The 27,845-nt window shown below is 39.9% G+C and overlaps 1 protein-coding gene across 3 annotated transcripts; it reads left to right on the plus strand.

Moving 5' to 3' along the window:
- Nucleotides 1-27,845, plus strand: dnajb6b (DnaJ heat shock protein family (Hsp40) member B6b). 3 transcript variants are annotated; one of them, XM_026179791.1, is made up of 10 exons: nt 1-134; nt 9,349-9,467; nt 11,130-11,239; nt 13,578-13,643; nt 13,853-13,954; nt 18,305-18,433; nt 18,518-18,695; nt 18,821-18,891; nt 24,376-24,519; nt 26,966-27,845. In XM_026179791.1, exons 2-10 carry the CDS (start codon nt 9,403-9,405, stop codon nt 27,073-27,075), a joined length of 975 nt encoding a protein of 324 aa, XP_026035576.1. In that variant the 5' UTR covers nt 1-134; nt 9,349-9,402; the 3' UTR covers nt 27,076-27,845. The 3 variants fall into 3 exon arrangements, with proteins under 3 accessions (XP_026035576.1, XP_026035575.1, XP_026035577.1); XM_026179790.1 differs by having other exon boundaries at nt 2-167; XM_026179792.1 differs by lacking the exons at nt 24,376-24,519; nt 26,966-27,845 and having other exon boundaries at nt 2-167; nt 18,821-19,476.

Below are 27,845 nucleotides of genomic sequence, written 5' to 3' on the forward strand. Positions count from 1 at the left end.
CTTAAAAGCAGCATTGTGGGCTAGGCCATATCAGCGGCCACTCAACCAGCTACCAAGAAAGCCACTACCAGCTGCTGCTGCAGTTACAGTTTCCGTACTCAGGCAAGGAAAACAGGAGGAACAGCTACAATCAGGTGGCTATTGTGGCGGATATTTCCTTCTTTCAGGTAGGCTCGAGATGAACTAGGTGAGAGGGCCGCTTGGCTTCAGTTTGCTGAAAGAAAGAAGGAAAGAAAGAAAGAGCGGCGAAAAGCGTTTGTCGTGTGTTGCCGCATCGAGTACATCTAGTACATGTGGGGATGCTTTGGTGGAGTCACCCAGTATGTCCCCTGCTAATGTTGGAATCATTTAGGATATATTAAGATTATTTTTATACAGAAATGTAGTTTTCGTTTGTGTCCGAGAGGCTGTTTTCCAGGATACTACCCCATAGTTAAGCTAGCGTGTGAGAATAACGAGTGGATCTCTTGCCTTTTTGCCTGCTCGCTGCCGTAAAATTTGAGTTAGCTCAGGCTAAAATAAAAAAAAAAATTTAAAAAACAAAACAAAAAAACCCCAGTCCGTCTATACAAACTATTTAGTAAATTCAGGGGTGTATGACTGCATGATAAACTTGTATTTGGTACCAGTGATGCTATAAATGCCAGTCTAACGCTAACGTTAGCCAGCATAGTCTACAGTCGGATATTAAAGTTAAGACTACCATAGAGAGATTTCTGCTTTTGTGTAATATCACTGCTGTCTTGTTTTTTTGTTTTGTTTTGTTTTTTAAATATATACATATATTTATATTAGTGGATTTGTTTTGGAAATTTAGACGGCTAAAACTTCCCATTCCGCTTTAAGACTTTTCTAGAAGTTTCTGTTAAACAGATGCGGAGGGAGAGGTTCACAAGTTAGGGCTCCAGCTGGGATATCTCAGATTGGTCTGTTGACATTAGTTAGCTTCCAGAAAGTGTTCTGGAGAGAAAATAAACACGTTTTCTGTGTGTGTGTGTGTGTGTGTGTGTGTGTGTGTGTGTGCGTGTGTGTGTGTGTGGGGGGGGACTGTAGTTTGTTTAGCACGTTTTTGGTTACTATTGGTTACAGAACGGGGGGGGGGGGGGGGACAGGAAGTGGCCACTGACTAAGTTCAGCCTATTTCTGCTATTTACTGCTGCTAATCAAGTTTTAATGTTGTTGGGTGACCTCTTTTTCCATTCTTGAAAGAACACCAGGCCAACATGTTTTATTCAAATAAAACGGGTTTTATTTTTATTCCCCCCCTCCCTCCTAAGTTTATGAAGAGTTATAAACTGATAATTGGATTGTCAGCACAGTACATCTGAAAACAAGTTCTTATTAAGCAGTTACTAAAATAACCACTGACTGTTGCCATATGAGGGTCTTTCAAAGCCAGGTTTTGTCTTATTTTAGTAAGGGCCTAATATTAAATAATTAATTATTTTAAAAGGAGCCATGTGACTTAAAGACAGAGGAGTCAGTCCTCCCCAAAGGGTCTAGTTTGGCCCACTGGATGGTTTTGTGTGGAAGATATAGCAAAGTCATTAACTGTTCCAGTTTTCCCATTTAAATGCTGTGTTATTTCAGTATTTTGAAAAAGCTGTTAGTTACTGGTCCAGTCCATTTCATATAACTCTGGGCTGCATGTGGACCCATAAACTGAAATTGATGCTCCTGCTTAAGAAGGTATATAACAATATAACCAGTGATACACTTATTGTGAAATTTGGCTGGTGCGAATTGATTTGTATTTCATTTCTTGGTGGTTCCAAAGTTATTCAAGTCCACCGAACAAGGGAAGTTCGCTTATTTGATCTCAGGAGGAGACACAAATACCTGGTGTTTTTAAAAAAACAAAACAAAAAAACAATTAAAAACCCCCAACACATTACAGAAAAACGGATGGATGCAAATCAAATGCCAATACTCAGTCTGGTTTAAATGCCAGGGTATAAAAATGAGTTTTTAGATGGGTTTTGAAGATGTTGAGTGTTGGAAAACTCCTAATTTGAAGGGGTCTGTACCTGACTTTAGGGGAAGCTACAGGAAAGGCCTGGTCTCCTCTATAAGGGGGGATCAGGCCAGGGATCAGTCATTAAGATGTTTTACAGGAATTCAGTTTCATTTCCAGTCATCTTTAAGTGAGGATCAGCTTCCTCCTTTGGTTAACTAGTAGACCAAATTGGTACAATAAGTCCAGTTCAAACAGGTGGCGGCTTCATTTTTGTTGCGGTATTGCCACATCAGGGCGTATTACCCATTGACGGTCTTCTGATGAACCAAGCCTCTTATGAGGTTTTCGTTGAGTGACGCACTGTTGGTTTGTCGTTCTGTATTGTTCTGAGTTTGACAATTTGATGGCTTGCAGTTTCAGTTTGAAGTCCCTCATGTTATCTTATCAAAGCAAACGTTCTCATTGCTTTGTGTTTTATTTGTTGACATAAAGTAAGTCTCTATACCACTCCTTTCAGTATGCTTTACAGCATGTAGCTCGCCACCTTTGACTTTGATTTTTGTTGCTGACTGATTCCAGCGAATTACTATAGTAACTATAGAACCATTACAACGACATCAAGCTGTCAAGCTATGTTAAACAACACTATTGAGCCTTTGTTGAATATGAAATGAACATTGGTCATTTCCTCCTAAAGCAGAATTCCTGTTGCTGTGTTTGTTTTAGGTTGCATAGGTGAAGAGACATGCAGTCCACAAGTAGAGTGCTGATTACTGGAAAAGGTTGCTTGAATAGCAAAGAGCATGAGCGATGGTCATTGTGATGAGGAGATGGGATGAAAAGAATGTTTAAGCAGCAAACAAAGGCTTTGACACCTGGTTTCACTTTTCTTCACTTCAAAGACGTCTTGTATTTGTTATTTCTGTGGAAGAGGAAAAGCTAAATACCAACAATAGCATAAACCCAGCAGTGGGAGTAGCCAGCACTACCGGTTGTTCCACATTTATTTCTTTTTTTGCCACTGCCCTCTGATCAAGATCATGCAGCTATAATATATAGAAAATCGTCTGCAAAGTGCCACATAGGACCAAGAGGTACAGCAGATGTTGAGGTGTTTGGTTTTTTTATTTTATTTTAAATGAGCTGATGGGTTTATTTATTAAAAAAAAAAAAGAAAAAAAAAGGCTGGATCAGCAAAATTATCCCATTTGCTGAAATTTGGGTTTCTTTGTCCAGCAAGACGACACTCAGTGTTTACTGTAAATGAGGTCTTCTGTGGTAAACGTGTTTCCAATGATAGTAAGTGAGGAGAACAACGCTCCTGTACTGCTTAAAAACAAATGCTTTTGTCATTGCCATGAATAGTTTCAGGTAAGACACAGGCTAGCTGTTGTGTTTAGCTGTCATCTGATTCTCTGTTCTGTCAGATGTAATTTGTGTTATGTCCTGGACTCAGCTGCCTAGAGCCTGTTTTATCCAGTGCTCTTGTCTTGTTAATATCACATTTTTAGTGGTGTTTGAGTGCTCTTGGACGCTGACAGAAATACTTCAGATGCCTTTTTCTGATTACATAGTTGCCCTAAAAACACAACGGCTTTTATAACCCGACTTCCACAGACGCAAACCATAATGCTGAAGTCTAATCTGAGATTTCAATCAGCAGATAAACCCTTGGGCTGGTCTGTGGTGAAATAACTTGGGGGGGGGGGGGGTTGTGGAAACAGAAGTCGTAAAAACATTTACGAGACTTCTGTCTGTACCCTCGGCAGCTGCTGATACTAGACTGAATCGTATAATAAATATGCTGTTTCTTCAACACTGATCGTATGTGATGGTCATCATTTTTGAGCTAGAAATGCTCAAAAATGATGGTCTTAAACTGGGTTTTCACGTTCTAATGAAAGGGATTCTGATCATACGTGCTTTTTAAAAAGGATATTTGTACATTTCATCCCAAATTATTCAGTCAGAGTGGACATCTAACCTTCAGTAGGCTAAATAGAACTAAATTGAACAGTTCATATATGCCTGATGACTACTGAGCATCTCCATCTTCACAGGCTTCAATACAAACCTCAGTAACAGCTAGTCTTATTCACCCAATATTTACTTATAAATATATAAATATCTGTAAATGACTATGACAAAAACCAAATAAAACAGTAAGTCATAACATGTACACCTTGAGTGCTCTTAATGTACTGCATATAAAGTGTTTTCACGTTATGTTTAACTCTTCAGTCTAATGTGTTTGAATGTTAGTGAAAACTTGTAGAAACATGCTCTTGAAACTTGGACTCGGGCAATGATTTATGCTCTGTAATGGAATTTACCTGAATGATTATAGCTCAGTCATACACTACGACCAAGAATAGACCACATTCAATAAATGATAATGTCTCAAATGGCACAAAAAATCTGACAGTCCAAATAAAATAGTGTTGCTTGTTTTACTCCTGCTACTTTGTAATCACTGCTTTGGAGGACCACTCCAGTGTTAGAATAGGGGGAAAAATAGTTTCTCCTTACATATAATTCGGATCACAGTTCCACCAAATTCAACAAAAAAAATCTGCAATGTCCATCTTTGTTGAATTTTTCCCTGTTTGTCATCCACTCTTCTTTTAGGTTTGGAAAGCAACTTCTTCTGCTGATACTACTTTTTTCTTCTTCTCCTGCTGCTTCTTCACATTATCTACCTTAATCTAATCAAACCTGCACTTACTTTGCAATGAGAAATTGTAAGTTATGAAAGAATATGTCATCTTACTATATATATATTTTTTCTTCCTGATCGACTGACTTTCTCACAGTTGATAAGGACCTCTAACAAGTTGTAATGTCATTGTTCCCACAACCCAGTAACTCTATGAACAAACAGGGGTTTCCTTCCTTTTAAGGATTTTATTTTCCTGGGGAAAGGACTGCATGCAGAGTACTGACACACAGAATAAGCTGAGGATTTCTAACACTTGTGTAGCTGTATAATGTACCACAAAGTCCCACAGCATACCTGGACATGTCTCAAAGCACACCATTTAAAGAACCAGAAAGTGGACTGTTGTGCAAATATAATAATACACTGAGGATTACAGGGATGCAGAGTACAGCAACTGTAGTTGGTCCACTTATAAATTTAGATTAAGATACTTAATTTGTCATTTTATAAAGAAACAATGAAATTGAATTTGTTTACTTTGTTTCAACCACTGGTAAGGGGTAAAAGCAGCTTTTAACTAGCTCAGTTTCGCTCGTACTGGCAGTATCGTAAAGTATAAATGCAAACAACGATGAATACTCTGCGGCTCTTCAGTAAAGAGTCTCGTTCATCGACAGTTACATAATATTGCTCCTTCAAGGGCGATCTCAGTTGGCACACCAGTATGGCACAGCTGAGAAAACTTAAACCGATGTTGTTGTAATCTCTTGCTGCTCAGCTTGCCTGCATGTGTTTCCTCCAAAGTGTTGTGTTGATTCCTGTTGGGTTGATCTTACATAAGAGAGGTGCACCGAGAGGTCAGGTCATTATTGATTGCTTATTTTTGTCACCCTTTGTCCAAAAATTAGACTCCTGACCCTCATCAGTACACGTGTCACAGGGTAGGTGGTGGGTTTGAGAGCCTTGCCTTGTGGTTTTGATAAGAAATGGAAAATTTGCCAGTGCCGTGACTCATTTAAAGTCATGGGAGCTGCCAAGCTGTCAGCAACCTGGTGTACACCCCAAATAGTGTTAACTTTGTTGGACCAGTGGTCAAATTCCAAAGACATTCACTTTGTGGCATCAATTACTGTCTGCCGTAGGGATTTTTACCAGTTGAATGAACTAATTATTATGCCTTGTCTATGATTTCAACACTAGTTAGCTGTAATTCATATTTTAAGGTCTTTAAAATGATTAGGTTTGATTTTTGAATGGTGCAGGAACCAAATTACTGCAGTGTATGGCTATTGTGGAGAAGGTTAGCTTCTTGTATATGCCATGGGATTCATCAGTTGTGAGATTGTGTCCATTATATTTAATTACATTGCACAGCATGTCTCTTTGGGGTTTGTTTGTTTGTTTAATACTCAGTTTTAACAAAAAGATAAAAACTGCATAAATCTTTGTTTTTCAGAAAAAGTTGCTTTTGTAGTGCACTTTTACAATAGCTTATTTTAGGAAAATAGAAAAAAAAATCCTGGTAGTCTGCTGTTTACATTTACAGCCATCACCTTTGCTTAATTGATGCATTATGGGATTGACTGGACCCACATGTGCTTACTCTGAGGCATAAGAGGAATCAAGTTCATTTACATTAGCTGTGTAATGCAAGCAAAGGGCACATGCAAGCATGAATGCACTTTTAATGCTCTGCGCAGTACTGCAAAGCGCATCTCTAGAAGTCGCTTGTGTCCACTAAATCCCAACTGCCGCGAGGGCGCTGGTGATGGGTGAGCAGGTCAGTTATGGCTCAAGTGAGGGAGATAAAAGTAGATATGAGTCAGGACACTGGTTTGTTTTTTTTACAAAACTCAGAAGGTCATCCTTTTTTATATTTAGATTGCGGGCTAAATTAGTGTCAAGTTAGATGGAGGTTGTATGATAAAGTATCAGAGGGAGATTTGGAATTGCTGCCTTACTTGGATACACGAAGGAGAGTTTAGTGCCTGTGCCGATGTCCCCACCAGGAGACACTCGTTGGCACTACTTTGTGCCAAACACCCCCAACCCCCCACATAACAGACACAAACACAATCTATCTGCAAAGGCCACAGGTTATAAATAGCTAACAAATAGAACACAGTGGACTCCAGTAGTCCTCACTGGTTTGTTTTTATATCTTTCAGTACAACAGCTAATGCATCCCTCAATGAAAAGTAGGATTTTGGCCTGTTTTCCTTACAAACACATTAAGGATAAATATGTGGTAGTAGTAGTGCAACAGCCTTTTTGTCCTATAAAATAAAGACCTGAATGCAACCATACAAGAGAAGCTGAAATGTTTCTCACCTTTAAGTAAAATAAGAGTTTCAGAGGGAAATTTGGTAATTTCATCACCCTGGATCCAAAATAAGGACCTGTTCTCACAGTTAGCTTATATTTATAGATCTAGTTTGAACATCAGTACTGAGTTTATAGCTTCTTTTCAAAGTCAGTTTCTGAAAAATGAGTATCGGGGTGTAGTGGAAGAGGCGGGTTTTATAATATAGTATTCATTTGAAACGTGTGGCCGCTCTTGCATATATGCATCTTAAAAAGTAACTTTTGTTTGGTCATAGGTTTCCAAAATATGACACATGGCTCGAAATCAAGTTGATTTACACTTTGAGTCGTTATATTTATGTCTAGGCATTAATGAAGACACTGAAGTTAATCTAAAGAAATGAACTAAAGGCTACAGCTGTTTGTTCACAACTTGACTAGCACGTGTAAAGAACAGGCTTCTAGTAGAGACTATGTATACATATGATATAAAAGAGCTGCTGTGAATCAAAGAGCTGGAGTCCATTGGTAATAGTTCCCTGCTGTTGTCATGCATTGAGGAAGTGCTACACAGTGAATGTAGAAGTTAGTTTGATGTATTTCTTAGCCTTGGAAAAGGTATTCGATTACTTCAGATAATAGTTAATTTAACCATAGTTGCCTGTTTCATCTTGTTTTAGGGGGTAGGGTTAACAGTGCATTCATAAACACACCCACAATAAACTCAATGAAAAGTATGTATTTATTTTTTGCTAATACGTTTTAGGTTTAGCTGAAACTATATCGAATATACTCGATGTATCGCAAGTTTTCCCACGTACAACAGTATAAATTACCATGGCAATGTTAAGCTGTCTGCATGTAATTCAAGTTTTTTTTTTTTTTTTTTCCCCTCCCACACGGTGCGAATGCATCATTAATCTCCCCGTCCCAACGTTTGGATTTCACAAGGAGAATGTTGAGCAAAAATGCAGTAATTTGCATAACATGCAGTAAAACTATTGCCGCAAAAGGTAGCAGTACCACAAATTTATTCCACCAACTGTAAACTTATCTACTGAAAAATTAAGAATGTTTTAAACACATGGCAGCATTTCAGCACACACCAAAGAAAACGTTAAATAAACCAGCTCTGATACCTGTGACTGTTCTTGGTCAGACTTTTTTATAGTCACTGTCTAGACTTTTGATTTATAATTTGAGTTCATCACTTTTTTTTTTTTATTTCACAGTTTTTATATGTTATATGCTGTAATTTCATTTGTTTTATTTTGTCTAGTGAATTATTACTTGTCGCTATGATCTTTCGTTTGTTTAAGGTTTAGTGTTGATCACAGAAAGAGACTTACTGTCACAGTATTGTCATTTGTGAAAAACTTCTCTGTGCAACTGATGGTTAAAAATGGTTAAAATAAAACTAAATTCATTCAGATTTTTTGTATTCAAAGTAGAAAATTTGGAATGAGTATACCAGTGCAATTTTTCAACATATCATGATATATATCGTGTATCACGATATAGCTATAAAATATCATGATATGAGATTTTCCTTGTATCACCCAGCCCTAGCTGAAGTGACCTAGCTAAACTTGAAAAGTTATTTATTAGCTGTAAGAGTGGTAAGCCAGGTTACGCAATATTTGTTTATTGTGTATTGGAAATGGCAATAAACAAGTTCTCAAGCAATAAAATGCAGCGCATTACCTTTGTAGCTTTCAGTTTGAAGCATGTCAGTGAACAATTGTTGAACTCTTAATTGGAGGATGGATGACCACTTTATTAGTCCTCTTCTTTTATCCTTTATTATTTCTCTCCATTGACTTATTTTTAATTCTGCAGACTTGTTTCATATCCACACAGTCCAATGTCTACTGCTTTTTACGGTGAATATTTCACTAAGATCTAGGTCACAGAAGTTTTATATCTCTCTGCTTGATGCAGGTTTGTAAAGCTACAAAACAAAAATTGTAAATGTGGTGCTAAACTTGGAGGACTTGAATGTCTTCTGATACTTTTAACCAGACCAGTTGTGTCTTGTTTTTCATAACTCTAACCTTAGATCATGATTTAAAAAGAAGGGGAAAAAAGTGATTCATGGTCTTTATAGCTGGCTCCAAAATTCAAAAGAAAAACATGTTTCATACTTTCTCTCTTTTAGCTTCAGGGTGAAGGATGATCCCCCGGTTATTATGCAATTTTGCTTGGGTTGGATTAGCTTACCTTCTCTGTCCCTGGTATTGCTATTTCAGTGCAGTGCAATATTGTTGGGTATTTCCACCCTTTTTAATGCCAGCAGCCCCCTCCCTCCCCTTTACAAGCATACCCCTCTGGACTGGAAGGGCTGTATCTTACTCGTCACACATGGCTGTTGCAGAGTCTTGGGCTTTATCTTGTAACATGTCTTAACAGAACATTACTGTTTCCACAGAGGCCACTCGCACAAGACCCTCAAGTAAAACAGCACCCACAGACAGACAGAACCATGGAGGACTACTACCATATACTAGGAGTCGAGAAAAATGCGACGCAAGAAGACATCAAGAAAGCGTAAGTCCCCCTCGAGTGTTTTGTGCTCCGTTTTCTGCCAGTGTTGACGTTAAATGTCGGCCACTTGTAGGGCGTAATAGGTTAATTATATCCCTCTGTCGCTGTATAAACTGACACAGGGAGAGGGAGAAATGAGAGAGTGCTCTGCAGAAATGTTCCACTCTTCTTCCTGTAACCGTGCTATTGTCAAATACCTTCCACCTTCAATCACCCACCACTGCTCACCCACTGATCAGGCTCGTTCTAGTTAATTATACTTCCTCGGTGGTTTCTCAATAACAGCAGTTTGTTTGGACATGTGAAGAGGAGAGGCAATGCTAATGCTGAGGACAGAAATAAGCCTGCTTCAAATCAGGCATGTGCTCCAGGAGCTCCATTAAGTTATTTTGGGTAATGCGGTGAAAACAAGTAAGAGAGGAGGAAACTATTGAGCAGTATGGATCATCCTAGCCAAGAATAGCCATTTGCCAAAAATATGTTACAGAAAGATGATGTATCACGTTTTTTAACTCTAGATCAGTCTGTACAAACTAGATGAGCCAAGCTCTCTTTGTGGGAAAACCAGGCGAAACTGCAGTTTTCATTAATGATCATTATATTATCATGAAGTTGATATTTATCCAATATCGTGATGATAGATCTACGTCTTTTTTAAAGTTTATTACTAATTAGAAATTATTGGCACACTAACTTTACTAAACCTAAACACTATCTGTTTAAGGTAATGGTTATTAGCATGTCTGCATTTGGCCTAAAATACAACCTCAGAAAGCTGCTGCGATGCTTGGAGACTCATTTATCGTGTCTGTTTATTAAATTTAGTGGGTATTAAATTATAGTCAGAAGCTCTTATGTTAATACAAAGCTCAGTGTTTTGTAATAAGATAAAGTTCACTTTATTCAGCCCAAAAGTTGGGACATGACTGTGTCACAGCAGCCAAAACATTAGATGCAACTTGTAGCAAAATGGCTTTTAATAAAATAAAATCACTCGATAAAATATGACAAAACACATCTAAGCGAGGTTAAAGAAGTGCAAATGAAGCACAACTAAAAAAGAACTTACTGGATAAAAGTCAAAGTATAATACAATATGAAGGTTAGTAAGTAAAGAAAATTTCTGCTGTGGATTTTCCCCGTGAACTTCTGGCTACAAAGATGTCAAAGATGTAGAGGTATGTTGCACAATTACCAACAGTGCTGCATGCATCGCGTCCAACTGAACTGTGACCAGGCTTTAGTCAGCAAGATAATGTCACAGATTACAACAAAGACTGCTGGCTATAGGTCTGTAATGGATTGAATCCCTGGATTGTGTAAAGCCTTGCTGACTTTCAGTCCCTTGTCTTGTTCGAACATCTTTGTGTGTGTGTGCTGCTGCTGCTGAGCTTAAAAACAAACCGCTGATGCAGCGTAAGCCGCTGTGCGAGGCCCGCGCTGATTGTCAATGCAGTGTCAGGCTGTCTTTGTTATTTCTGCTTGGGTGGCGAGAAGGACACGCAGCGTGTGTCTGCTGCAGTCGTGTGAATATGTTTCTGATTGGGGGAGGGGGGCATGTTATCTCTGTCATACATGCGCAAACGATTTCCACCCCTATATCAAGACATGACGACTCGTTCTTGACTCTGTGTGTGTTTTGACTTTATGGTGTTTGTATTTCAGTTACAGAAAATTGGCCCTGAAATGGCATCCAGACAAGAACCCTGAGAACAAGGATGAGGCAGAGAAAAGATTCAAAGAGCTGTCAGAGGCGTATGAAGTTCTCTCAGACGGTGAGACTTCAGAACAAGAAGCTGGTGTATCTCAAGTGCACTGTTTGAAATGAGCTGTATTGAAGCCATTACTGTCTCAGATGTGAAGCTTGTGCTATTAAGGAACAGTGACATTTTGCTCCTGTTGTATAAATACGAGGGTAGAGACATGTTCAAAAAGTGTTGTTGCCATCAACGTGACACATTTTTGGAAACCAATACTAAAAAAACACAATTATTCTGTGCCTCACATTGGGGAGCTATAACAGCTGTAAGTTATTTAGATTATTTTTTGGTTATCACTGTTTTCTGTCAGGTAAAACTGATAGAAAACAGTGATGTGCTTTAGCGTTTCCAGATGTGAAGTTAGATTGTTTTTGCTGTTTTTTCAGCCATTGATTTAGAGCCCAGAAATCTGACATTTTAAGACATAGGAAAGTAGTGAGTTGCCCCTCTAATTTAAATGTAAGCATCATTTTTCAGTTTCATAGCAGACACTGGATCAAAAGATGCAGGGGTAGCTGGGATTTTTAAGAAGTTGTAGCACCACTATCAGGATGGGATAACTGGAATGTAAACTGGGATGATGGGTTTAGTTTTTACTTTCTTTCTTACTTGAAACTATCAATTTATTCTATAGTAGAGATGGCACGATAACACTTTTTTAATGTCCGATACCGATATCATAAATTTAGATATCTGACGATACTGATATGATTCCAATATAGTCTATTTTATAATCAATAAAACTGTTTTTAAATGAATTTTGTTCATACTCAAGTTTTAAAAAAACAAAACACTGAAGCTTTTCTATTATACCTGTGTGAAGAAAAAAAATACACTGCACCCAAAATATTTTGCAGTTCAGCAATACTGATCTTTTTATTTTAACTTTTTGAATAACTTTAAACTTAAGTACTTAAAGTTATATTTAAAAAGTAATTCAAAATGCAATTTTATGCAGATTTTGAAAACTCTTTGATTCTGAAAAAAAGAAGTGCAATATGAGCACAAAATAATGTTTATATTCAACAACTTTTAAAAAAGCAGCTTGTAGAATGTAAAACTTAACATATGTTAGACAAACACGGCATCATGACGCTCATCTTTCATCAAGATGGATGTCAGTGTAATCTGTTTCTGTCACATTTAATCTGAGACTGAATTTTGTGAAATTTCTATACAAAACTTAACCATTTAAAGCCTGAATCAGGAAATACTTGCCAGAAAATTCACATTTTTTGAAAATAGTGTTTATTTAAATTTAATTTGTTTAATTTTTTGTAATTGTTTAAAAAATTAATCGTGTTTAAATTTCCATATATGACATTTAATTTGTATCATATTTGCTTGTTGTTGTTGTTGTTGTTGTTGTGTTGTTGTTGTTTTTTTGTGTTTTTATTGCTTAAATTATGCAATTTTATTTAGGTTTGTCAGGGGGAGAAATTCACACTGATGATGTTTAAGTCCCAAAAACTGGCAAAAAACCCCAAAACTATGTATCAAATATGATACACTAGGCAATAAGGGGTTAACACAAGTATGGGGGGGGTTTCATAGGGTTTTTTTTTTTTTTTTCCCCCCCAAAAACCATGAAACTCTTTAGTCAGCACCACTGCGTTTTGCAAAGTAAAACTTGAGTCTATCCATTGTATGGTCCGACCGATACTGTATATTGGATCGGTCCATCCCTAGTCTATAGTATGTATTAACACTGATTTTTTTATTTTATTTATTTATTTATTTTTTATATGACTTCACAAAGCAAGATTTGTCAAATCCCCTTTACTGATTAAATTAGTTGGAACAAGTCTTTGAATTATTAATACATAAATAATAAATTAATAAAAGCTTGGTGTGAAACCGAGCCACTCAATTAGTTATTGTGGTCAGTATTAAGATCATAAATGCTTTTGACTGGATTTTCTTTAACACTGTTTAGTTTATCTGGTTTAATTATAATTTAAAAAATGTCTGCTGAATTAAATTTACTGCATACTGCTGGTAGTGAATCTGGACTTTTACGGAGGGTCAAACGTGAGAGTATTATTTAGTATTATTCATCTCGTTTAACTTGCTTTAACAATTGGAAGCTAAAATTGTAATTTAAAATAAAAATTCAGTGGACAGCTGTAGTTTGAAATAGCACACTACTGTCTCTAGTCATTTTCTTGGAATTACTTGGTAGTCTTATTCAGTGAAAATTAAAAGAGGCTGTTAGCTTGAGGCCATCATGTGTTAAATCTGGAGTCTTTCGCGATCCTAACAGAGGTTTATAATGCAGGAAGGAGGGCGCTTCACCTTCAGTTGCTCCGAGTTGTTTCTCATCTCATGTAAAGTCCTTCTCTTTCTATTGCAGAAAGCAAGAGGAATGTTTATGACCGATATGGCAAAGAAGGCCTCTCAGGTGGTGGAGGAGGAGGAGGTAAGGAGATATCCGTTAAGGTTTCCATATTCATAAGTTTATCAGTTACTTTATGTATGAAATGCCGACATGCATCAGGTGGAAACAGCTGGACATTTGGTATTTGCATTGGTGCTTTGACAGCTTGTAATGATAGCTGTGTTTGCAGTGTTATCTTTGTTGAAGTGTGGTGCCATTTATAAGCCTTGTTTCTTTTCAATGTTTAATAGGAGGCCATTATGACCACTTCGGCAGCAGCTTCACATTCCGCAACCCCGATGACGTTTTCAGGGAATTCTTCGGCGGCAGAGATCCATTTACAGATTTATTCGGTAAGCCATTTCTGTGCGTGCACTTCAGAGGCACTGATGGGATGTTGTTTTCAGAACTGAAAGAGGGACTGAGGGGATGTGCTTTGGCTATTATTAAACTCATATTTTTATCTAGTCCAGAATATTCACGGATGACCTAAAAATGCTCAGAGACACAGAGCATCCACCAGGCCCCAGTTATCTGTATGTTAAACATAGATTTTTCTATTTCCTAATTAGTTTGCCTATTAGCACACAGCTCCTGCTGTGTAGATTGAGCGTTAGACCCAGGAAGCCTTCAGGAAAGCCTGTTGCTAATCCCCCACAGGACTGTAATGTGCATTTCCAATGCACTAAGCACTCTTCACTTCACCTCACTAAATGTCGCATGAAAGAAAACGCTGAGTATCCCCGCTGGATGTTGGCTTCAACCTCATTACATTTCCTCGGTTAGTTAATTAATTAGGATTTAGATCGTTCATTTTGTGAGCCTTTGTTCACATAATCTTTATGATAAATTCAAACAAATATACACCCACACTTATAGACAGGATTGTTCCATTCTTCATTTTCCTTTGCACAAGTTTAGATGAGTTAAATGAGAGATAAAACTATAATGAGCCTTGTAACAAAGAGTAAGGAGCGAAGAGCTAGTTGATCTTAACTGATTGAAGTCACCGTGTCTTGAGGTGCCATCCAGTTCATCCTTTGAAGATGCCGATATTTGCGTTCAGTGTGATCTAGTAAAACACGTTTAGTTGCTCTACCAGGTTGTCTGCGATTGGAAGGCATGTGTAGTTCACCCTGTGTGCCTCTAAATATGGAGCTCAGACGCAGGCAGACGATGGATTTGAGAGTCTGCATCACTCAACTGGAATGCTTTCAAAAATAGCTTCCGTATTAAAACAAAAGCAGATGTAATAACGGCAAGTGTGTGTCTGTGTGCGCGCTGTGTGTCAGAGCATGTAAAACACGATATAATTCGAACACTCGAGCACGGCTGTGCATTTTGGACTTGACAGGAAAAATTTAAATATTAAAAATCATTAAATATGACGCTTAAATAAGAACCACAGAACTGGAGCTAGAAGGGAGTCGTCATGTTTCATTATGTAAACTTGTGTCCTTCTGAACACGGGTAAGCACAGCTGTTGCTGTTTGCGCTCTTCGGTAAACAGTGAGAGCAAAAATGGCAAACCATGGAGTCTGCATGCAGAAGAGTGAAGTTTATCTGCAGTTAAACTAGAGTTTAAACCTTATTTTGCTTGATTGGTATGCACCCGGAGAAGGTTTTAAAGTCATCTGTCTTAAGTTTATTTAATCTCCGTGTTGGTGTGTTTCTTGGTTTCTATTAACATGGCAAATCAGAGGAAGATTGACATATGTTTTAAAAGCCCATCAAGCCTGGAGTCCTGACTGTCCAGCAGCTGGTCCGGTGGATCACTCGGCTACCGCGGAGCGTCCAGCAGACTGCGGGCGGGGTGTGTTTGGAGACAAAAACAGAATCGCACAGTGCTGAGGGCCGAGCTGCCTGCCAAGAACGGCACACTCTTATTCTCAGATGAAAATGTGAAGACGTGGACGAGGAGCAGATGACTGTTTTATACTTCGGGACAGCTGCTTTTAAAACACAGCTTATATAATTCAGTTTTCTAAACTGTTTTCATATATTCAGACCGCCTTGTTAAATCCCCCCCTGCTTTTGTACACTGTGATACTGCCCTTTCACTTTCTTCATGCTCTGTGAGGTGTTACACAGGCGTGGCACATTCTTGGCTGTTTAATCTCCAGTCTGCGCTTGACATCTCTTTTTAAGTTCTGCCAGAGTACATGAGCACGAGAGCGTGTTCCTTCTACTTAAGAATGACTCAGCTTTTCTTCCAGCTATCTGTATGTGCACCACTGTAACAATAATTAAATCACAGTCCGAGTGTTTAAACGGCCTTCCTCAGCACTCCCGTTCCTCACTTTCTCTCAGCGAAGCCTGCTGTCATTCTGACCTCTTTGCAGGAGCTCAGCTGTCTCCTCTAAGGTCTTTAAGGTAAATGGACAGTAATGTGGTTGCAATAGCAGTCAGCAGATACTCTTATTTTAGGCTTTCAGTCAGAGGGAACAAGCAAAGCTTTCTTGCCACTGCCTCAGTACATTCAAGGTTGAAGGAGGAGTCTTCTTTCAGCAAATGGTGCCAGTGATCCAGCCTTATCCTGCTGGGCTGACCCAGATTGGCAGAGCACAATTAGTAGGGCGTCCACAGGGCTTTAGGAGGAGAATTAGTGGTCGGCACTTTTACAGTTTAGGGATAAGATTGTTCCAGAAATTGCAAACGGATGCTCTGATATTCACCACAGCCTTAATTTGTTTTAAAAATTTGTATCAGGTACTTAAATATTTTAGGAGCTGGCAACTGGCTGGCTGTACTCGAGGGAAAAAACTGTACTTCCTGTCCAGCTCCAAAGAACCACACTTAGTTTGAGACTGCTGGAAGGAGAGCAAAGCTAAAGATATTCCTGACTTTATCCTCTTGTGAGCAAGTGCCTCTCACCTGACCTCCTCAGAATAAGATGATATTTTTTGCATAATGATACTCAAAAAACAAACAAACCAAAAGCCAACAAATTAAAGGAACACCTAGAAAATGCATCAGATCTCAGTTGGGAATAAAAACATGCTGAATGTCTGAAATTATCAGCCTACAGAGGACTGAATTAAAAAAACACACCAAAAATCAAAGTGAAAGAAATGATGCTGCAGGCTAGTCTGTTTAGCTAAAATTTCATTGCAGCAACTGAGAAATGGTCATTTATATAGCCTCCATGTGTCTGCCCTGGGGTTTCTCCTCCCAGACCTGGACCAGGTAATCACTGAACCCTTGGGCAGTTTGAGATGAACCCTGGTAGCATCAGATGGACTGAAACATGATGTCTCAGAGATGTTATGTTGGATTTAGGTCAGGCCAGCATGGGGGGCACTCAGTACTGTTGATTCCTTCATCCTCCTGGAACAGCCTGAATATATTCTACCCACATGAGGCCGGGCATTATGTACCACGAGGAACCCAGGACCCACTGTACTAACACTGGGTCCAAAATTCTCCCAATACCTGATGGCAGTCAGGGTACCGTCCACCATGGATATGTATCCCCACATTATCACTGACCTACCATCAAACCGGTCATGCTGAATGATGATGATGATGCGGTCATCATAACATTGTCCACGTCATCTTCAGACCCTTGCACATCTGTCACATGTGCTCAGGGTAACTTGCTCTCATCTGTGAAAAGCAGAGGGCATAAGGGCATCTCTCTTCAAAGTCTCTGTTATCTCACCCCAACCGGTCGCAGCAGATGGCCGCCCCTCCCTGAGCCTGGTTCTGCCGGAGGTTTCTTCCTGTTAAAACGGAGTTTTTCCTTCCCACTGTTGCCAAAGTGCTTGCTCAAAGGGGGTCATATGATTGTTGGGTTTTTCTCTGTATCTATTAAGTGCCTTGAGGCAACTTTTGTTGTGATTTGGCGCTATATAAATAAAATTGGATTGAATTGAAGTAAACTTAATGGGATAAATTAGGAATTATGTTGTGTTTCTTACAAAACACAAAAGTGCTCAGCCAGACTAAAAAAACAAGAAGTTTTAGTGCACAGGCATATTAATAAATAAGACAGAATAAAGGAACTGAATAAAAGGCGTTTCGCTTGTAATGAAACTGTGTGTGACGTCTGAAGTACAGAAATAACACCATATAAGACACATGTTGAGCTAAAAATGTTAGAGCTCTTGCAACTGGCGTTTGAGCTGTGCAGGGGTCTCTCTCTTCCGGAAGATGATTGAATTAAAAAGAAATAAAAATGTTTTAACACTCTGAGTCGGTTTTCTCTGTTCTGTCACGGGGACAAAAGAATCGGGGTTAATATGGTGTAGCTGCCAATTCTGGTATTTTGTGGTACATGCCAGTCTGGCTCCACTGTGGGAGAAGTGAGAACAGGCCCCGCTAGAAAATGTTGGCCCTTGAGGCCGGCCCCATGAAGTCTGTTTCCGTTTGGTCTGAGACATTCACGCTGGTGGCCTGCTGGAGGTCGTTTTGCTCTGGCCGTGCTTATCCTGCTCCTCCTTTCACAAAGGAGCAGTAATAGTCCTGCTGATGGGTTAAGGACCTTCTACGGACCCGTCCAGCTCTCCTAGAGTAAAGTCTCCTGCTCGTGATACTGGTGACTGGGTGACAGCAGACAGTTTGGCAGTGATGTGTCCATTTAAGCGAGCATGTATACCATAACAAGGTGAAAGTGATAACATGTCAGATTAAACGTGGAGTTTTGTCCCTGCTCCTGAAAGATGTTCTGTGTTACTCACAAATTACTCTGATTTCATTCACAGCTGATGATCCCTTTAATGATTTCTTTGGAGGCAGTCGCAGTCACCAGAGGGGGCCAAGGATGGGTGGATCGCTCTTTGGTTTTGGGGGCTTTCCAGCATTTGGAGGTAGCTTTGGGGGATTTGATTCAGGTGAGTACATAGAGAGGATTATTGAACAAAAGAGGAAGAATTTCCCTATTTTAGTTCTCTTCTCTAATGTTTGTCTTCTGTTAGGTTTTAGCTCATTTGGAGACATGGGTGGGGGAGGATTCACCTCCTTCTCTTCATCATCATTTGGCGGCGGGGGAGGAGGAGGAGGAGGAGGAGGAGGAGGAGGAGGAGGAATGGGTAACTTTAAATCTGTATCAACCTCCACCAAATTCGTCAACGGCAGAAGGATTACCACAAAACGGTACCCAAATGTTCAACTCTGCAATCTTTATAAGACTTCTGGCATTATCCCGTCTTCTTGATTTCCAAAGTGTATTTTGTCTTTTTATTTATGGATTTATTTTATTTTATTTTTACGTTTGACAGGATCGTTGAGAACGGCCAGGAGCGGGTTGAAGTGGTAGAGGATGGTCAGTTAAAATCTCTAACTGTTAATGGTAAGGAGCAGCTCCTAAGACTGGATAACAAGTAATTATCTCGCCTCAACATAGTTTTGTCATCTGGAAATCTCCGGCAGTCGGTCTCTCCTCTCTGTGTCCTCCTGCATCTCATTTCCCAAAGAACAATTTTCTCATTTTAGTTTAGCTGTGAGGGGAGGCAAGAGACATTTCCACAGTATTTGTATATTTGTATTTATTCCATTATTTTTGTGGGACCAGCTTGCTGGGAATTGTTTTTGTTTTCTACAGTAAATTGAATTTTACTTTAACTTCTGCGACAGAGCTTGGTACGTACTATACGTATATATAAATATAAATAGTTTTTTTTTCCTTTCGGGGTGTATATTGTCTTTGTTGTTGGAGGGGGGGGAAAAGGTAACACAAGATGCTGTACATTTGACTTATGCATGTCATTTTTGCTCTTTACATTTGACCAGTTTAACAAGTGAATGAGGAAAGCTTAACCACCTCACCCTAATGTCTTTAACTTGGACTTCACCTTGCTAACCTGTTTGCTATTACCATGTTCACGCGTGTGTAATAATATGAACAGATCATTAATAAATTAATTGTAACAATGTGCATTTTTCTCACTTTTGCATTTTTGTGTATTTTGGGGGGAAAGGACACACAGTGTGTTTTTGGTTTGTTTGTGCATGATCGCCGATTCCCAGCACTGTTACCAGACGCACAGGGTCTTTGTACAAAGAACAGCAAAATAAAAAGTTCAGATTTAGATAATAAACTTTGTGCAACGTGAAGGGAAGTGCTGCTGCAGTCACCCTGGTGTCTGTGTGATGCTTTTTCTTTGCTTGAGTGACTTTCTTTATTGCCTCACTCTTCCTGGATGTGTGAGTCTTCTGCTTGCGCCCGTTCACTGTTTAAAAGCTGCTTCACACAACCGCAATAAAAGAAACCACAGCGGCTGCTTCTTTCGCACACTCACTCTCAGTCAGAGCTCACCTTGTGCTTCATTTTGTAACCCACTAATGCCTCAGTTTCAGTGCAGGTCACTACACAATGCACTGTTTGCTTTTCACTAAAATAATGCTCCTAATCATTTTTCCAAGAGATCATGAGGAAAACAGCAAAGATAACACACCCTGATTATTTATTTTTATTTTTGGTTTTTTTCCCCCCTCTCATAGGTAAGCTTTACTTTTAGGTGAAATTGAAGCAACAGCCTCCCTTCTATTTCATTTCCACCTCTGCCTCACCCTTTATAGCAGTTTAATGCGCTATTGTAAAAGTGCTGATAGTGGCCCTGATCTGATCCAAGGTAGAAGTAACTGGGCTGATCAGTTTGGTAAAAGCTGTGTCAGATAATAGCAGAGAAAGTCCTTGATTACAAGCACACAAACATGTTGTGTTCGGAGGCATTAAAGGTAGGTGTGTGTGTGCGCGCTTGCACAAACATTTGCCATGATAGACTCAGTTAAACTGGGTTATGTGTATGACTGCAGTTTGTTTTGAGGTCACTGTGCACAGAGTATGTGTGTGTTAAGGAATGTGCTCGGGGCTAGTTTATTTACACAAGCCCCGCTGCATATTTTTGCAAAAGAGCAATCAGGAGTGGGAAAGCAAAGAAGAAGCAAAGGGCAGGGTGAGGCTTTAAAACTGAAACGTTGATGCAGAAACACACCATTTGGTGCCTGCGTTTCTGTTTCAGTGCTGTGAAGACCACCTATCATCCTATTTGACGCTTTCACCCCCCCTCCGCAAACCGCTGATTTCAGATGCGCGTGCGCAGTCCTGTTGCTAGGTGACATTGCAGCCCTGTATGCTCTCTTTCTCGTTTTCCCACTCATATCTCTGTATGTGTAAATGTGCTGCATACATTAGGGATTGTTGTTGCTAATGTAAATGAGGATTATTAAACTGCACCAAGAAGCAACGAAAATTTGGACACCACATTTGATCACATTGATGTGATCTCGATGTCCTGTGGTGGTCTAATATATATATATATTTAAGCGATTAAGCCCTTTAAAAGAAGAGCGGAAGCGACTAAAAAAGGTGTTACCTGAGGAGGGATTTTCTGTGGTACTATAGCTCCCCCTCCTGGACACTCGGGTTGTGTAATTTATTAGATTAACTACAGTTCCCAGAACACCGGCGCTCTAAACAGGAAGTATAATTTTGCCGCTGCTTTAGGGACTTTTTCTTTTTATATTGGCACTATTTAAAGTAATAAAGTATGCCGAATGATCTATCAGCCATCTGTATTGATGGTATATCAATACATGCACAGACGGTTATCAGAGGATTATTGTGATAGCGTGAAAAGCTAAAAATGAGGTAAATCTTAATCAGGTTCCGCTATAAAAAGCCTATTTTTGTTTGTTGGCTTTTTTTTTTTAGTCTCATTTATTCTTGTTTGTTAGCAAAAAGTTTACCTGGTGCAAGTCTAAAATGTGTTCATCTATAATATATGCTTGGATTAAACACATTTTGACGCCTTGAATGATAAAAAAAAAAATTGAAAAATTAATTATCTACTTGTGTTGGTAATATTTTTTTATTTAACCTTTATTTATACTTGTTGTCCCATTGAGACGCAATGTCTCATTTACAAGAGAGACCTTTTCCCGACAAACATTAAAATTTCAACAATAAAAGATACAATAAATTACCTTGCTGCTTATTTTATTTAAATTAAAAAATGGGCCTCAATGTGTAGAATTTGGTGAAAATGCCGCATTAAATAAAGAATATAAATTAAATTAGCTTCATGATGTTTCCTATTAAAGAAGATTAATTGTTGCTTTTTTTAAACCGCACGTTTCAATGTGAAGGTGGCCACTAGGTGACGCTGTTTGTGAGCAATAGACAGCAGGACGTCATGATTTCTCTGAGAGCAAAAGCTCACAACATCTGGAGCCTTATTGAAATAAATGGAGCAACAAGTGACATATGTGTCTTTTAGATTAAATTCAAATAAAACACAGAAGAAGTCCATCGGTGTTCATAATTTGAATATCAAAACAGTTTTGCAGTAAAAATAAAGGCCCTTTATTTCTGTAACAGGCCATTGTAGTGATTAAGGTGTGAAGACCAAGGTCCTGCAGCTCTCTTTCTCTCCATCCATCTATTCCAGTATGACACGTTACTGTGATTTCCTGTCCCATGTCATGAGAGATGGCTTCCTGTTGGCTGAAAGCAGCGTCCTGTTTTAATCCCCCCCCCTCTCCGCCTCGCCCGCTTGACAGCTTAGCATGAAACCTGAAACCATTGGTCACTTTATGAACGATGGCAAAGATAAGCTGCCAGTTTCCCTTTGGCTGTGTCTCTACAAGACTGTATCTCCCTGTGCTCTGCAGCAGAGTCGCATCAGCGCGCCACCAGATGTCTCGAACCTGGGGAAGGTGGACTGTTGAAAATAATCTGGTCTGTGGTTGTAGTTGTCATGTAGGGTTAACGTCCTTCTGAACAGTGATTTATTTTAAGCTTCCACAGTTGACAACTAAAGCTCCAGCCTGCTGCAAGTAAGGCTGCCTTTGTCAGTCACACATGGATTTTGTGTCTGTGTGCGTTTGCGTGTTAACCTGGGCGTTTACGCCTGTGCTCCTGCATTTCAGTCTAGACGGTGTGCTTCAAGCAGGCTTTATACACACACACACACACACACACACACACACACACACACACACACACACACACACACACACACACACACACACACACACACACACACACACACACACACACACACACACACACACACACACACCATTGTTCAGCCTGCAGACAAATGACAGGCACTCTCAAGACAATAGCTGCAAATGAAAGCATCCAGGAACTCAACTGTGTTCACTCAAATGAAGTCCTTGATCCAGAAAATAAAAGGCTGCCTTTATGAACACACACACAAAAAAATCTCATTATCATCACTGCTTTTTGATATTGTTGTTGTTGAAATTAATTAACTGCTGATGGATTATGGAACTTGATAGCAGAAGGAATCTTATCACTGGACCTCTAATGGATGCAAATATTGATCCCCAGGAGTAAAGGAGGCTGGGACGAAGCACGCACCCTTGAAGTCGCATGCATTTTAGCTTAATCCAGCCGTCTAACCTCACCTGATAGGATCATGAGACAAATGCAGGTTGGGATTAGTCCCCCCGCCCGCACACCCCCTCCCTTCAAACTGCAGCCTTGAGAATAAAGCCACCAATTGTCCTGTTGTCTGGTGGTCTGCTGGGAGCAGGTGCCTCCATGTGGGGGTCAGCTCGTTTACATCTTTGTGTGTGTGTGTGTGTGTGTTCAGTTTAAAAAAAAAAAAAAAAAAAAAAGCTGATTTGTAAACTCTAGAGTGAAGAAATTCAAGTCTGGGGTTAAAACGGGCGCCTAAAGTTTAGAGAAAATAACTACATTCAGCCAGTTTTAACCTTAAAGCATTTGTGACAAAAAAGAAATTGGGCTTGGGTCAGAATGGATGACCCGCAGTAATAAGGTCCCTATTCAGAGGGAATAGAAATCCAGCAAAGGTTTTTTGTCTCTGTTAAGGCCTGAGCTCAAGCAGTCGTGTTTGATTGCCTCTAAACCCCCTTGAGCACCACCTGAAAGCATCTGAAGATCTCCTTCTAAAAATCCCATCGACCTAAAGCTAAGAGAAAACATGGAGGACACCTTTAGAAAGATTATGTTTATGCTCGCGCAGGTACAGTAGATGGTGGCTCAAACGAAGCTGACGGGCCTCTGATGACTTCTGATGAGTTTAATGCTGGACTGTTACACGCTGTGCAGGGGATTTTCTATTTTTATTTTGTATTTTTTGGGGGGTGGGGTGCTGCTGCAGACCCTCCTCTAAATGGGACTGGGTTCAGCACGGCGAGCATCTGGCCTCCTTTCTTCTCCTCTCCACTGCCTTAATTACACAACACAATAGCGATGAGATCTGCCTGTAATCTCCCAGCATAATAAGTCCCCCCCTTCCAACCCACCCTCCCTCCCTTCTCCTATACCCTGCCTGCCACTAATTCAATATAAATGTAAATTACCTAGAGAAAAGAATAACCAAATCTCATTTTATTTACATGACTAATCACAATAAAGTCGGGCAGATGAAATATGAATGAAATATATGGTTGGGGTGTGAAAGAAAAAGGGGTCCGTGTAGCCTTGGGGACTCTTTGAACCTCTCGTTTTATCTCATCTTTCTTGTTTCTTGTTGGTTATATCAATATACCTTTTGGACTGAACTTGGTGTAATAGATGTGTGTATCTAGTTTTTTTTTCCCACCCCTCTCTCTCGCTGCCTGATTGTATTCACACTGCCAAGAGCATGAGAAGGTAATATGTTTTCCTTTCAGCTCACTTCACATCTCATGTCAGAAGGCTGGAATTCTCAGAGGCTACGTGGGGGGTGGGGTTGGGTGGGGTGGGTTTAATGTTGATTTAAACACCTCGGGCAAACCATCCAGACAGCGAGGAGCTTAGGTGTGATTCATTGCCATTCTGCTCTGCTCACACCCACAGACGTCTCAGCTGAGGACCCCATGGAGGACATTCGCCGCCGCAGACAGAACACGCTTCCTGGCCTGGGCTTGCACCAGCGTCACCTGAGGAACTCTGCCCAGAACCCACCAGAGGAAGAGGGGGAGAGCCCGGGACAAACGAGAGGTCCGCCCACCCGCCCGTGTAGGGCTGATTAATTACCAGCACACATAGGCCCACCCCCTTTAAAGAGCAGAGTCTTAATAAGCGCAGCTAATTGTCTGCTTTTGTGTTTGATGGCCACACAAAGGAGGATGACGAAGAGTGGCGTGTTTGATTGGCAGATGTAAACAGAGAGGACAGAGATGTTCATTAGGCAGCTCTGTTCTAGCTCGCAGTAACGACCAGGGGTCAGAGTCCACCCTCTGTTTTCCTTCATGGGGTCAGGAAGTCATGCACAAAAGCTGAGCAATTATCTGCAACACGCAGCCGCTGAATGCTTTATAATAGCGGCTTTGTTAGTTAAGGAGGGGACTTTTAATTTCACTGTACATAGTTCCTGCTGCGACACAAACAAAGGCCCTAATTCTCTCCCTGAGATAATGACACAAACTACTTAAATATGGGTCCTCAGAGAGAGGAGTGGTTTTAAGTGCTGCTGCAAACTAAAGCTCAGAGTTTTAACTGCGAGTAGGAACCCTTCATACTGCTACAGGCAGCCTCTGATATATTTAATGATAGGTGATCAATCCTTTACAAAGACAGCTTTTAGTTGCCAAGTCATTAACAGCTTTAATTTGAACAAAAACCAGGAGAAAAATGCTGATAGGCCCATCCAAGATTTCTCTTAATTTCCACTTATGCATTACACCTAGAGGAGCTACTCGCTCATGAAGCTCCCTGCACACCGTTTTTGTGCTGATGTTAAAGATTCCACAGAGCATTGCTGACTTTTACACATCATCCTCCTCAGGACTCAGAGACCCCACTCTGTAACTTTATGTGATCTGCTGCTTTGTGGGTGTGGTTCCTAAATGCTTCCACTTTACAATATTGCCACGTGATTATCGAATATCTAGGTGGGAAGAGATTTAACAAACTGACTCACAGTATTATGCTTGAATTTAACAAGCTCATTACAACAACCCATTCTTTCACAATTGTTTGTAAAGGCACATTGTGTGGCTACCTGTCAGGTTTCTTTAGTTTTTATTTTTTACACTTGTGGCAGTGGGACTGAAAATACCTGAATTCAAAGAGTAAGAAGTGTGACATGATACTGTTGTCCAAGGATACAAGGGAGACAAAAACTTTAATCTACTTTCACCGGGAAACTTTGTTAGCTAAACCTTTTCAAGCCAATGACGTAGCAGTAGCTCACTGCATTTATGTAAACAGTCAAATGCTGATAAAGTTCAAACTGAGCATTAAAATGGGGAAGAAAGGTGATTTAAGTAACTTTGAACGTTATTTCAGTAACAGCTTATATACTGAGATTTTCCCACACAACCACCTCTGCCTAGTGAGCAGTATTTAGTTAGCTGAGAATGGCCAGACTGCTTCAAGCAGTAAGGAAAGCACCTTAATACCTTAGTTGTCTGCAGAGGAGCATCTCTGATAAGCAGATAGGCTACAGCAGCAGAAGACCACACTTGGTGCCACGTGACCAACATGGAAACACTGATTTATCCTGCCTTGTTTTGAAAGTTCAGGCTGGAGGCGTTGGTATAATGCTTTATGGGATATATTTTTTTTAGCAATTAATTTAAATCCACAGCCTATCTTAGTGTTGTTGCAGACCATGTCCATCCCTTTATGACCACACATCATTAAACACATCATTAAAAGGAGTTCATTGTACTCAAATGGCCTCCACAGCCACCAGATCTGAATCCAATGAAGCATCTTTGTGTCGATATGACCCAAAATCTCAGAGGACTGTTTGACTCTATGCAGTTAATGCAATTAAGGCAGTTCAGAAGTAAGACAACAAACCTGTATAAGCAAGCTGTGACGCTTCATGTCCAGTGATTGTGATTCATTATGAATGTGTTGCTTAGTGTATTTCTCCACAGTAATTGGACTACTCAGTGAAATCTGAGTCATTTTCTAAGAGTACTGAAGCTATGAGCTCAAAAAAGCCTCGTAACTCATGAAGGACACAGGCACACACTGATCATGATCGAAAACTAAGTCCAGCCATCTCACTAACCTGGCTGTCTTAGAAAATCCTCAGTATCTCTACTGCTTCTATCCAATAAAGACACATTCATTTAAAACTCTTATAAAAGCATCGTCAACAATCAGCAGGAGGGGTGTAGTGTAGTGTAGTGACGTGAACTCTTTACAGTCTCTTCCCAAATCTGATGCAGTTGAAGTTTTTCTGCACATTTTGCTTGAATCACCACAAGAACGGTGGCTCACTGTGCTCCCGAGCTGTTATGTCTCGGGAAATTTATATGACAGGCACACTGTGACCAAGCTAATCCACTTTTAAGAGTCCTGCAAGTGATTTATTCACATTAATAAAACTATTATTTACAACTCATAACGTTTAAATAAGCTAAAAAGTGAAAGTGAGAATAAATATGATGATTCTAATGATTTTTCCCCGTTTTCTTTTAATTTGAAGGACACACAGACAACAAGAGGAAGAAACTGTGGCTAAAGGAGGCAGAATCCAAAAAGAAAAGAGCTCCTCGACACTTCCCGTGGTTCAGTGGATTTGGTGCCTTCTTTTAAACGCTTACACACACACACATAGCGGTCGGCAGAAGTGCCATCCATCAATCACATGTGGCATTAGTTCATCCTCGCTTTGTATCAGGGGCCCAGCAGCCCCACCGTTGCACCACATCTCTCTCTGTTTATCAGCTGCAGACCTCACTTCAACGTTTTGTCTTCTTCTGTTCGAGATACATTTTAGTAGCTGTTGCTGTATTTATCGCGTGGATGTACAGAGAACTTAAATTACTCTCTTGAACTTTTCCACTGTTTGCAGCGTGTTTTTTGGGGGAGTGATTTTGTGTTTGAAAGGGTTCAAGTGGAAGTAGAATTACAGTATCGAGCCTTGTTTATAAGAAGCATGAAAATTACTGGGCTAATACTGTGCAGCGTGTGAGAATAAGCGAAGGTCAAAACTATTCAGCCAATCCTTCGTTCAGCAGAGACAAGGCGAGAGAGTAAAATGAGAATGAAAGAGAAGAGTGAGCTTTATTACGGAGGGACTGACGTTTCTTGCTCACTCCCACATGAAAACTCAACAACTCCATCCACTCTTTACCTCTGCTTCCACGTCAAAGCCAAAAGTCCTTATTAACCCCTCTCAAAGTGTTGTGGTTTTTTGTAGGACTCTTTGTATTTAGTGGATTCAACAACATGTGGGTGTTTTTGTAAAAGATGCATCCTTGACAGCTTGTTCTCATGATGACTGTGAGTGGAAAACATCTGAGAAATGTTCATTTTTTATGGACTCTTAAAATTAAATGCTTAAAGCAAAACACGTCCTTGAA

This window comes from Astatotilapia calliptera, chromosome 9 (assembly GCF_900246225.1).
Source record: "Astatotilapia calliptera chromosome 9, fAstCal1.2, whole genome shotgun sequence".
Classification (NCBI taxonomy): domain Eukaryota; kingdom Metazoa; phylum Chordata; class Actinopteri; order Cichliformes; family Cichlidae; genus Astatotilapia; species Astatotilapia calliptera.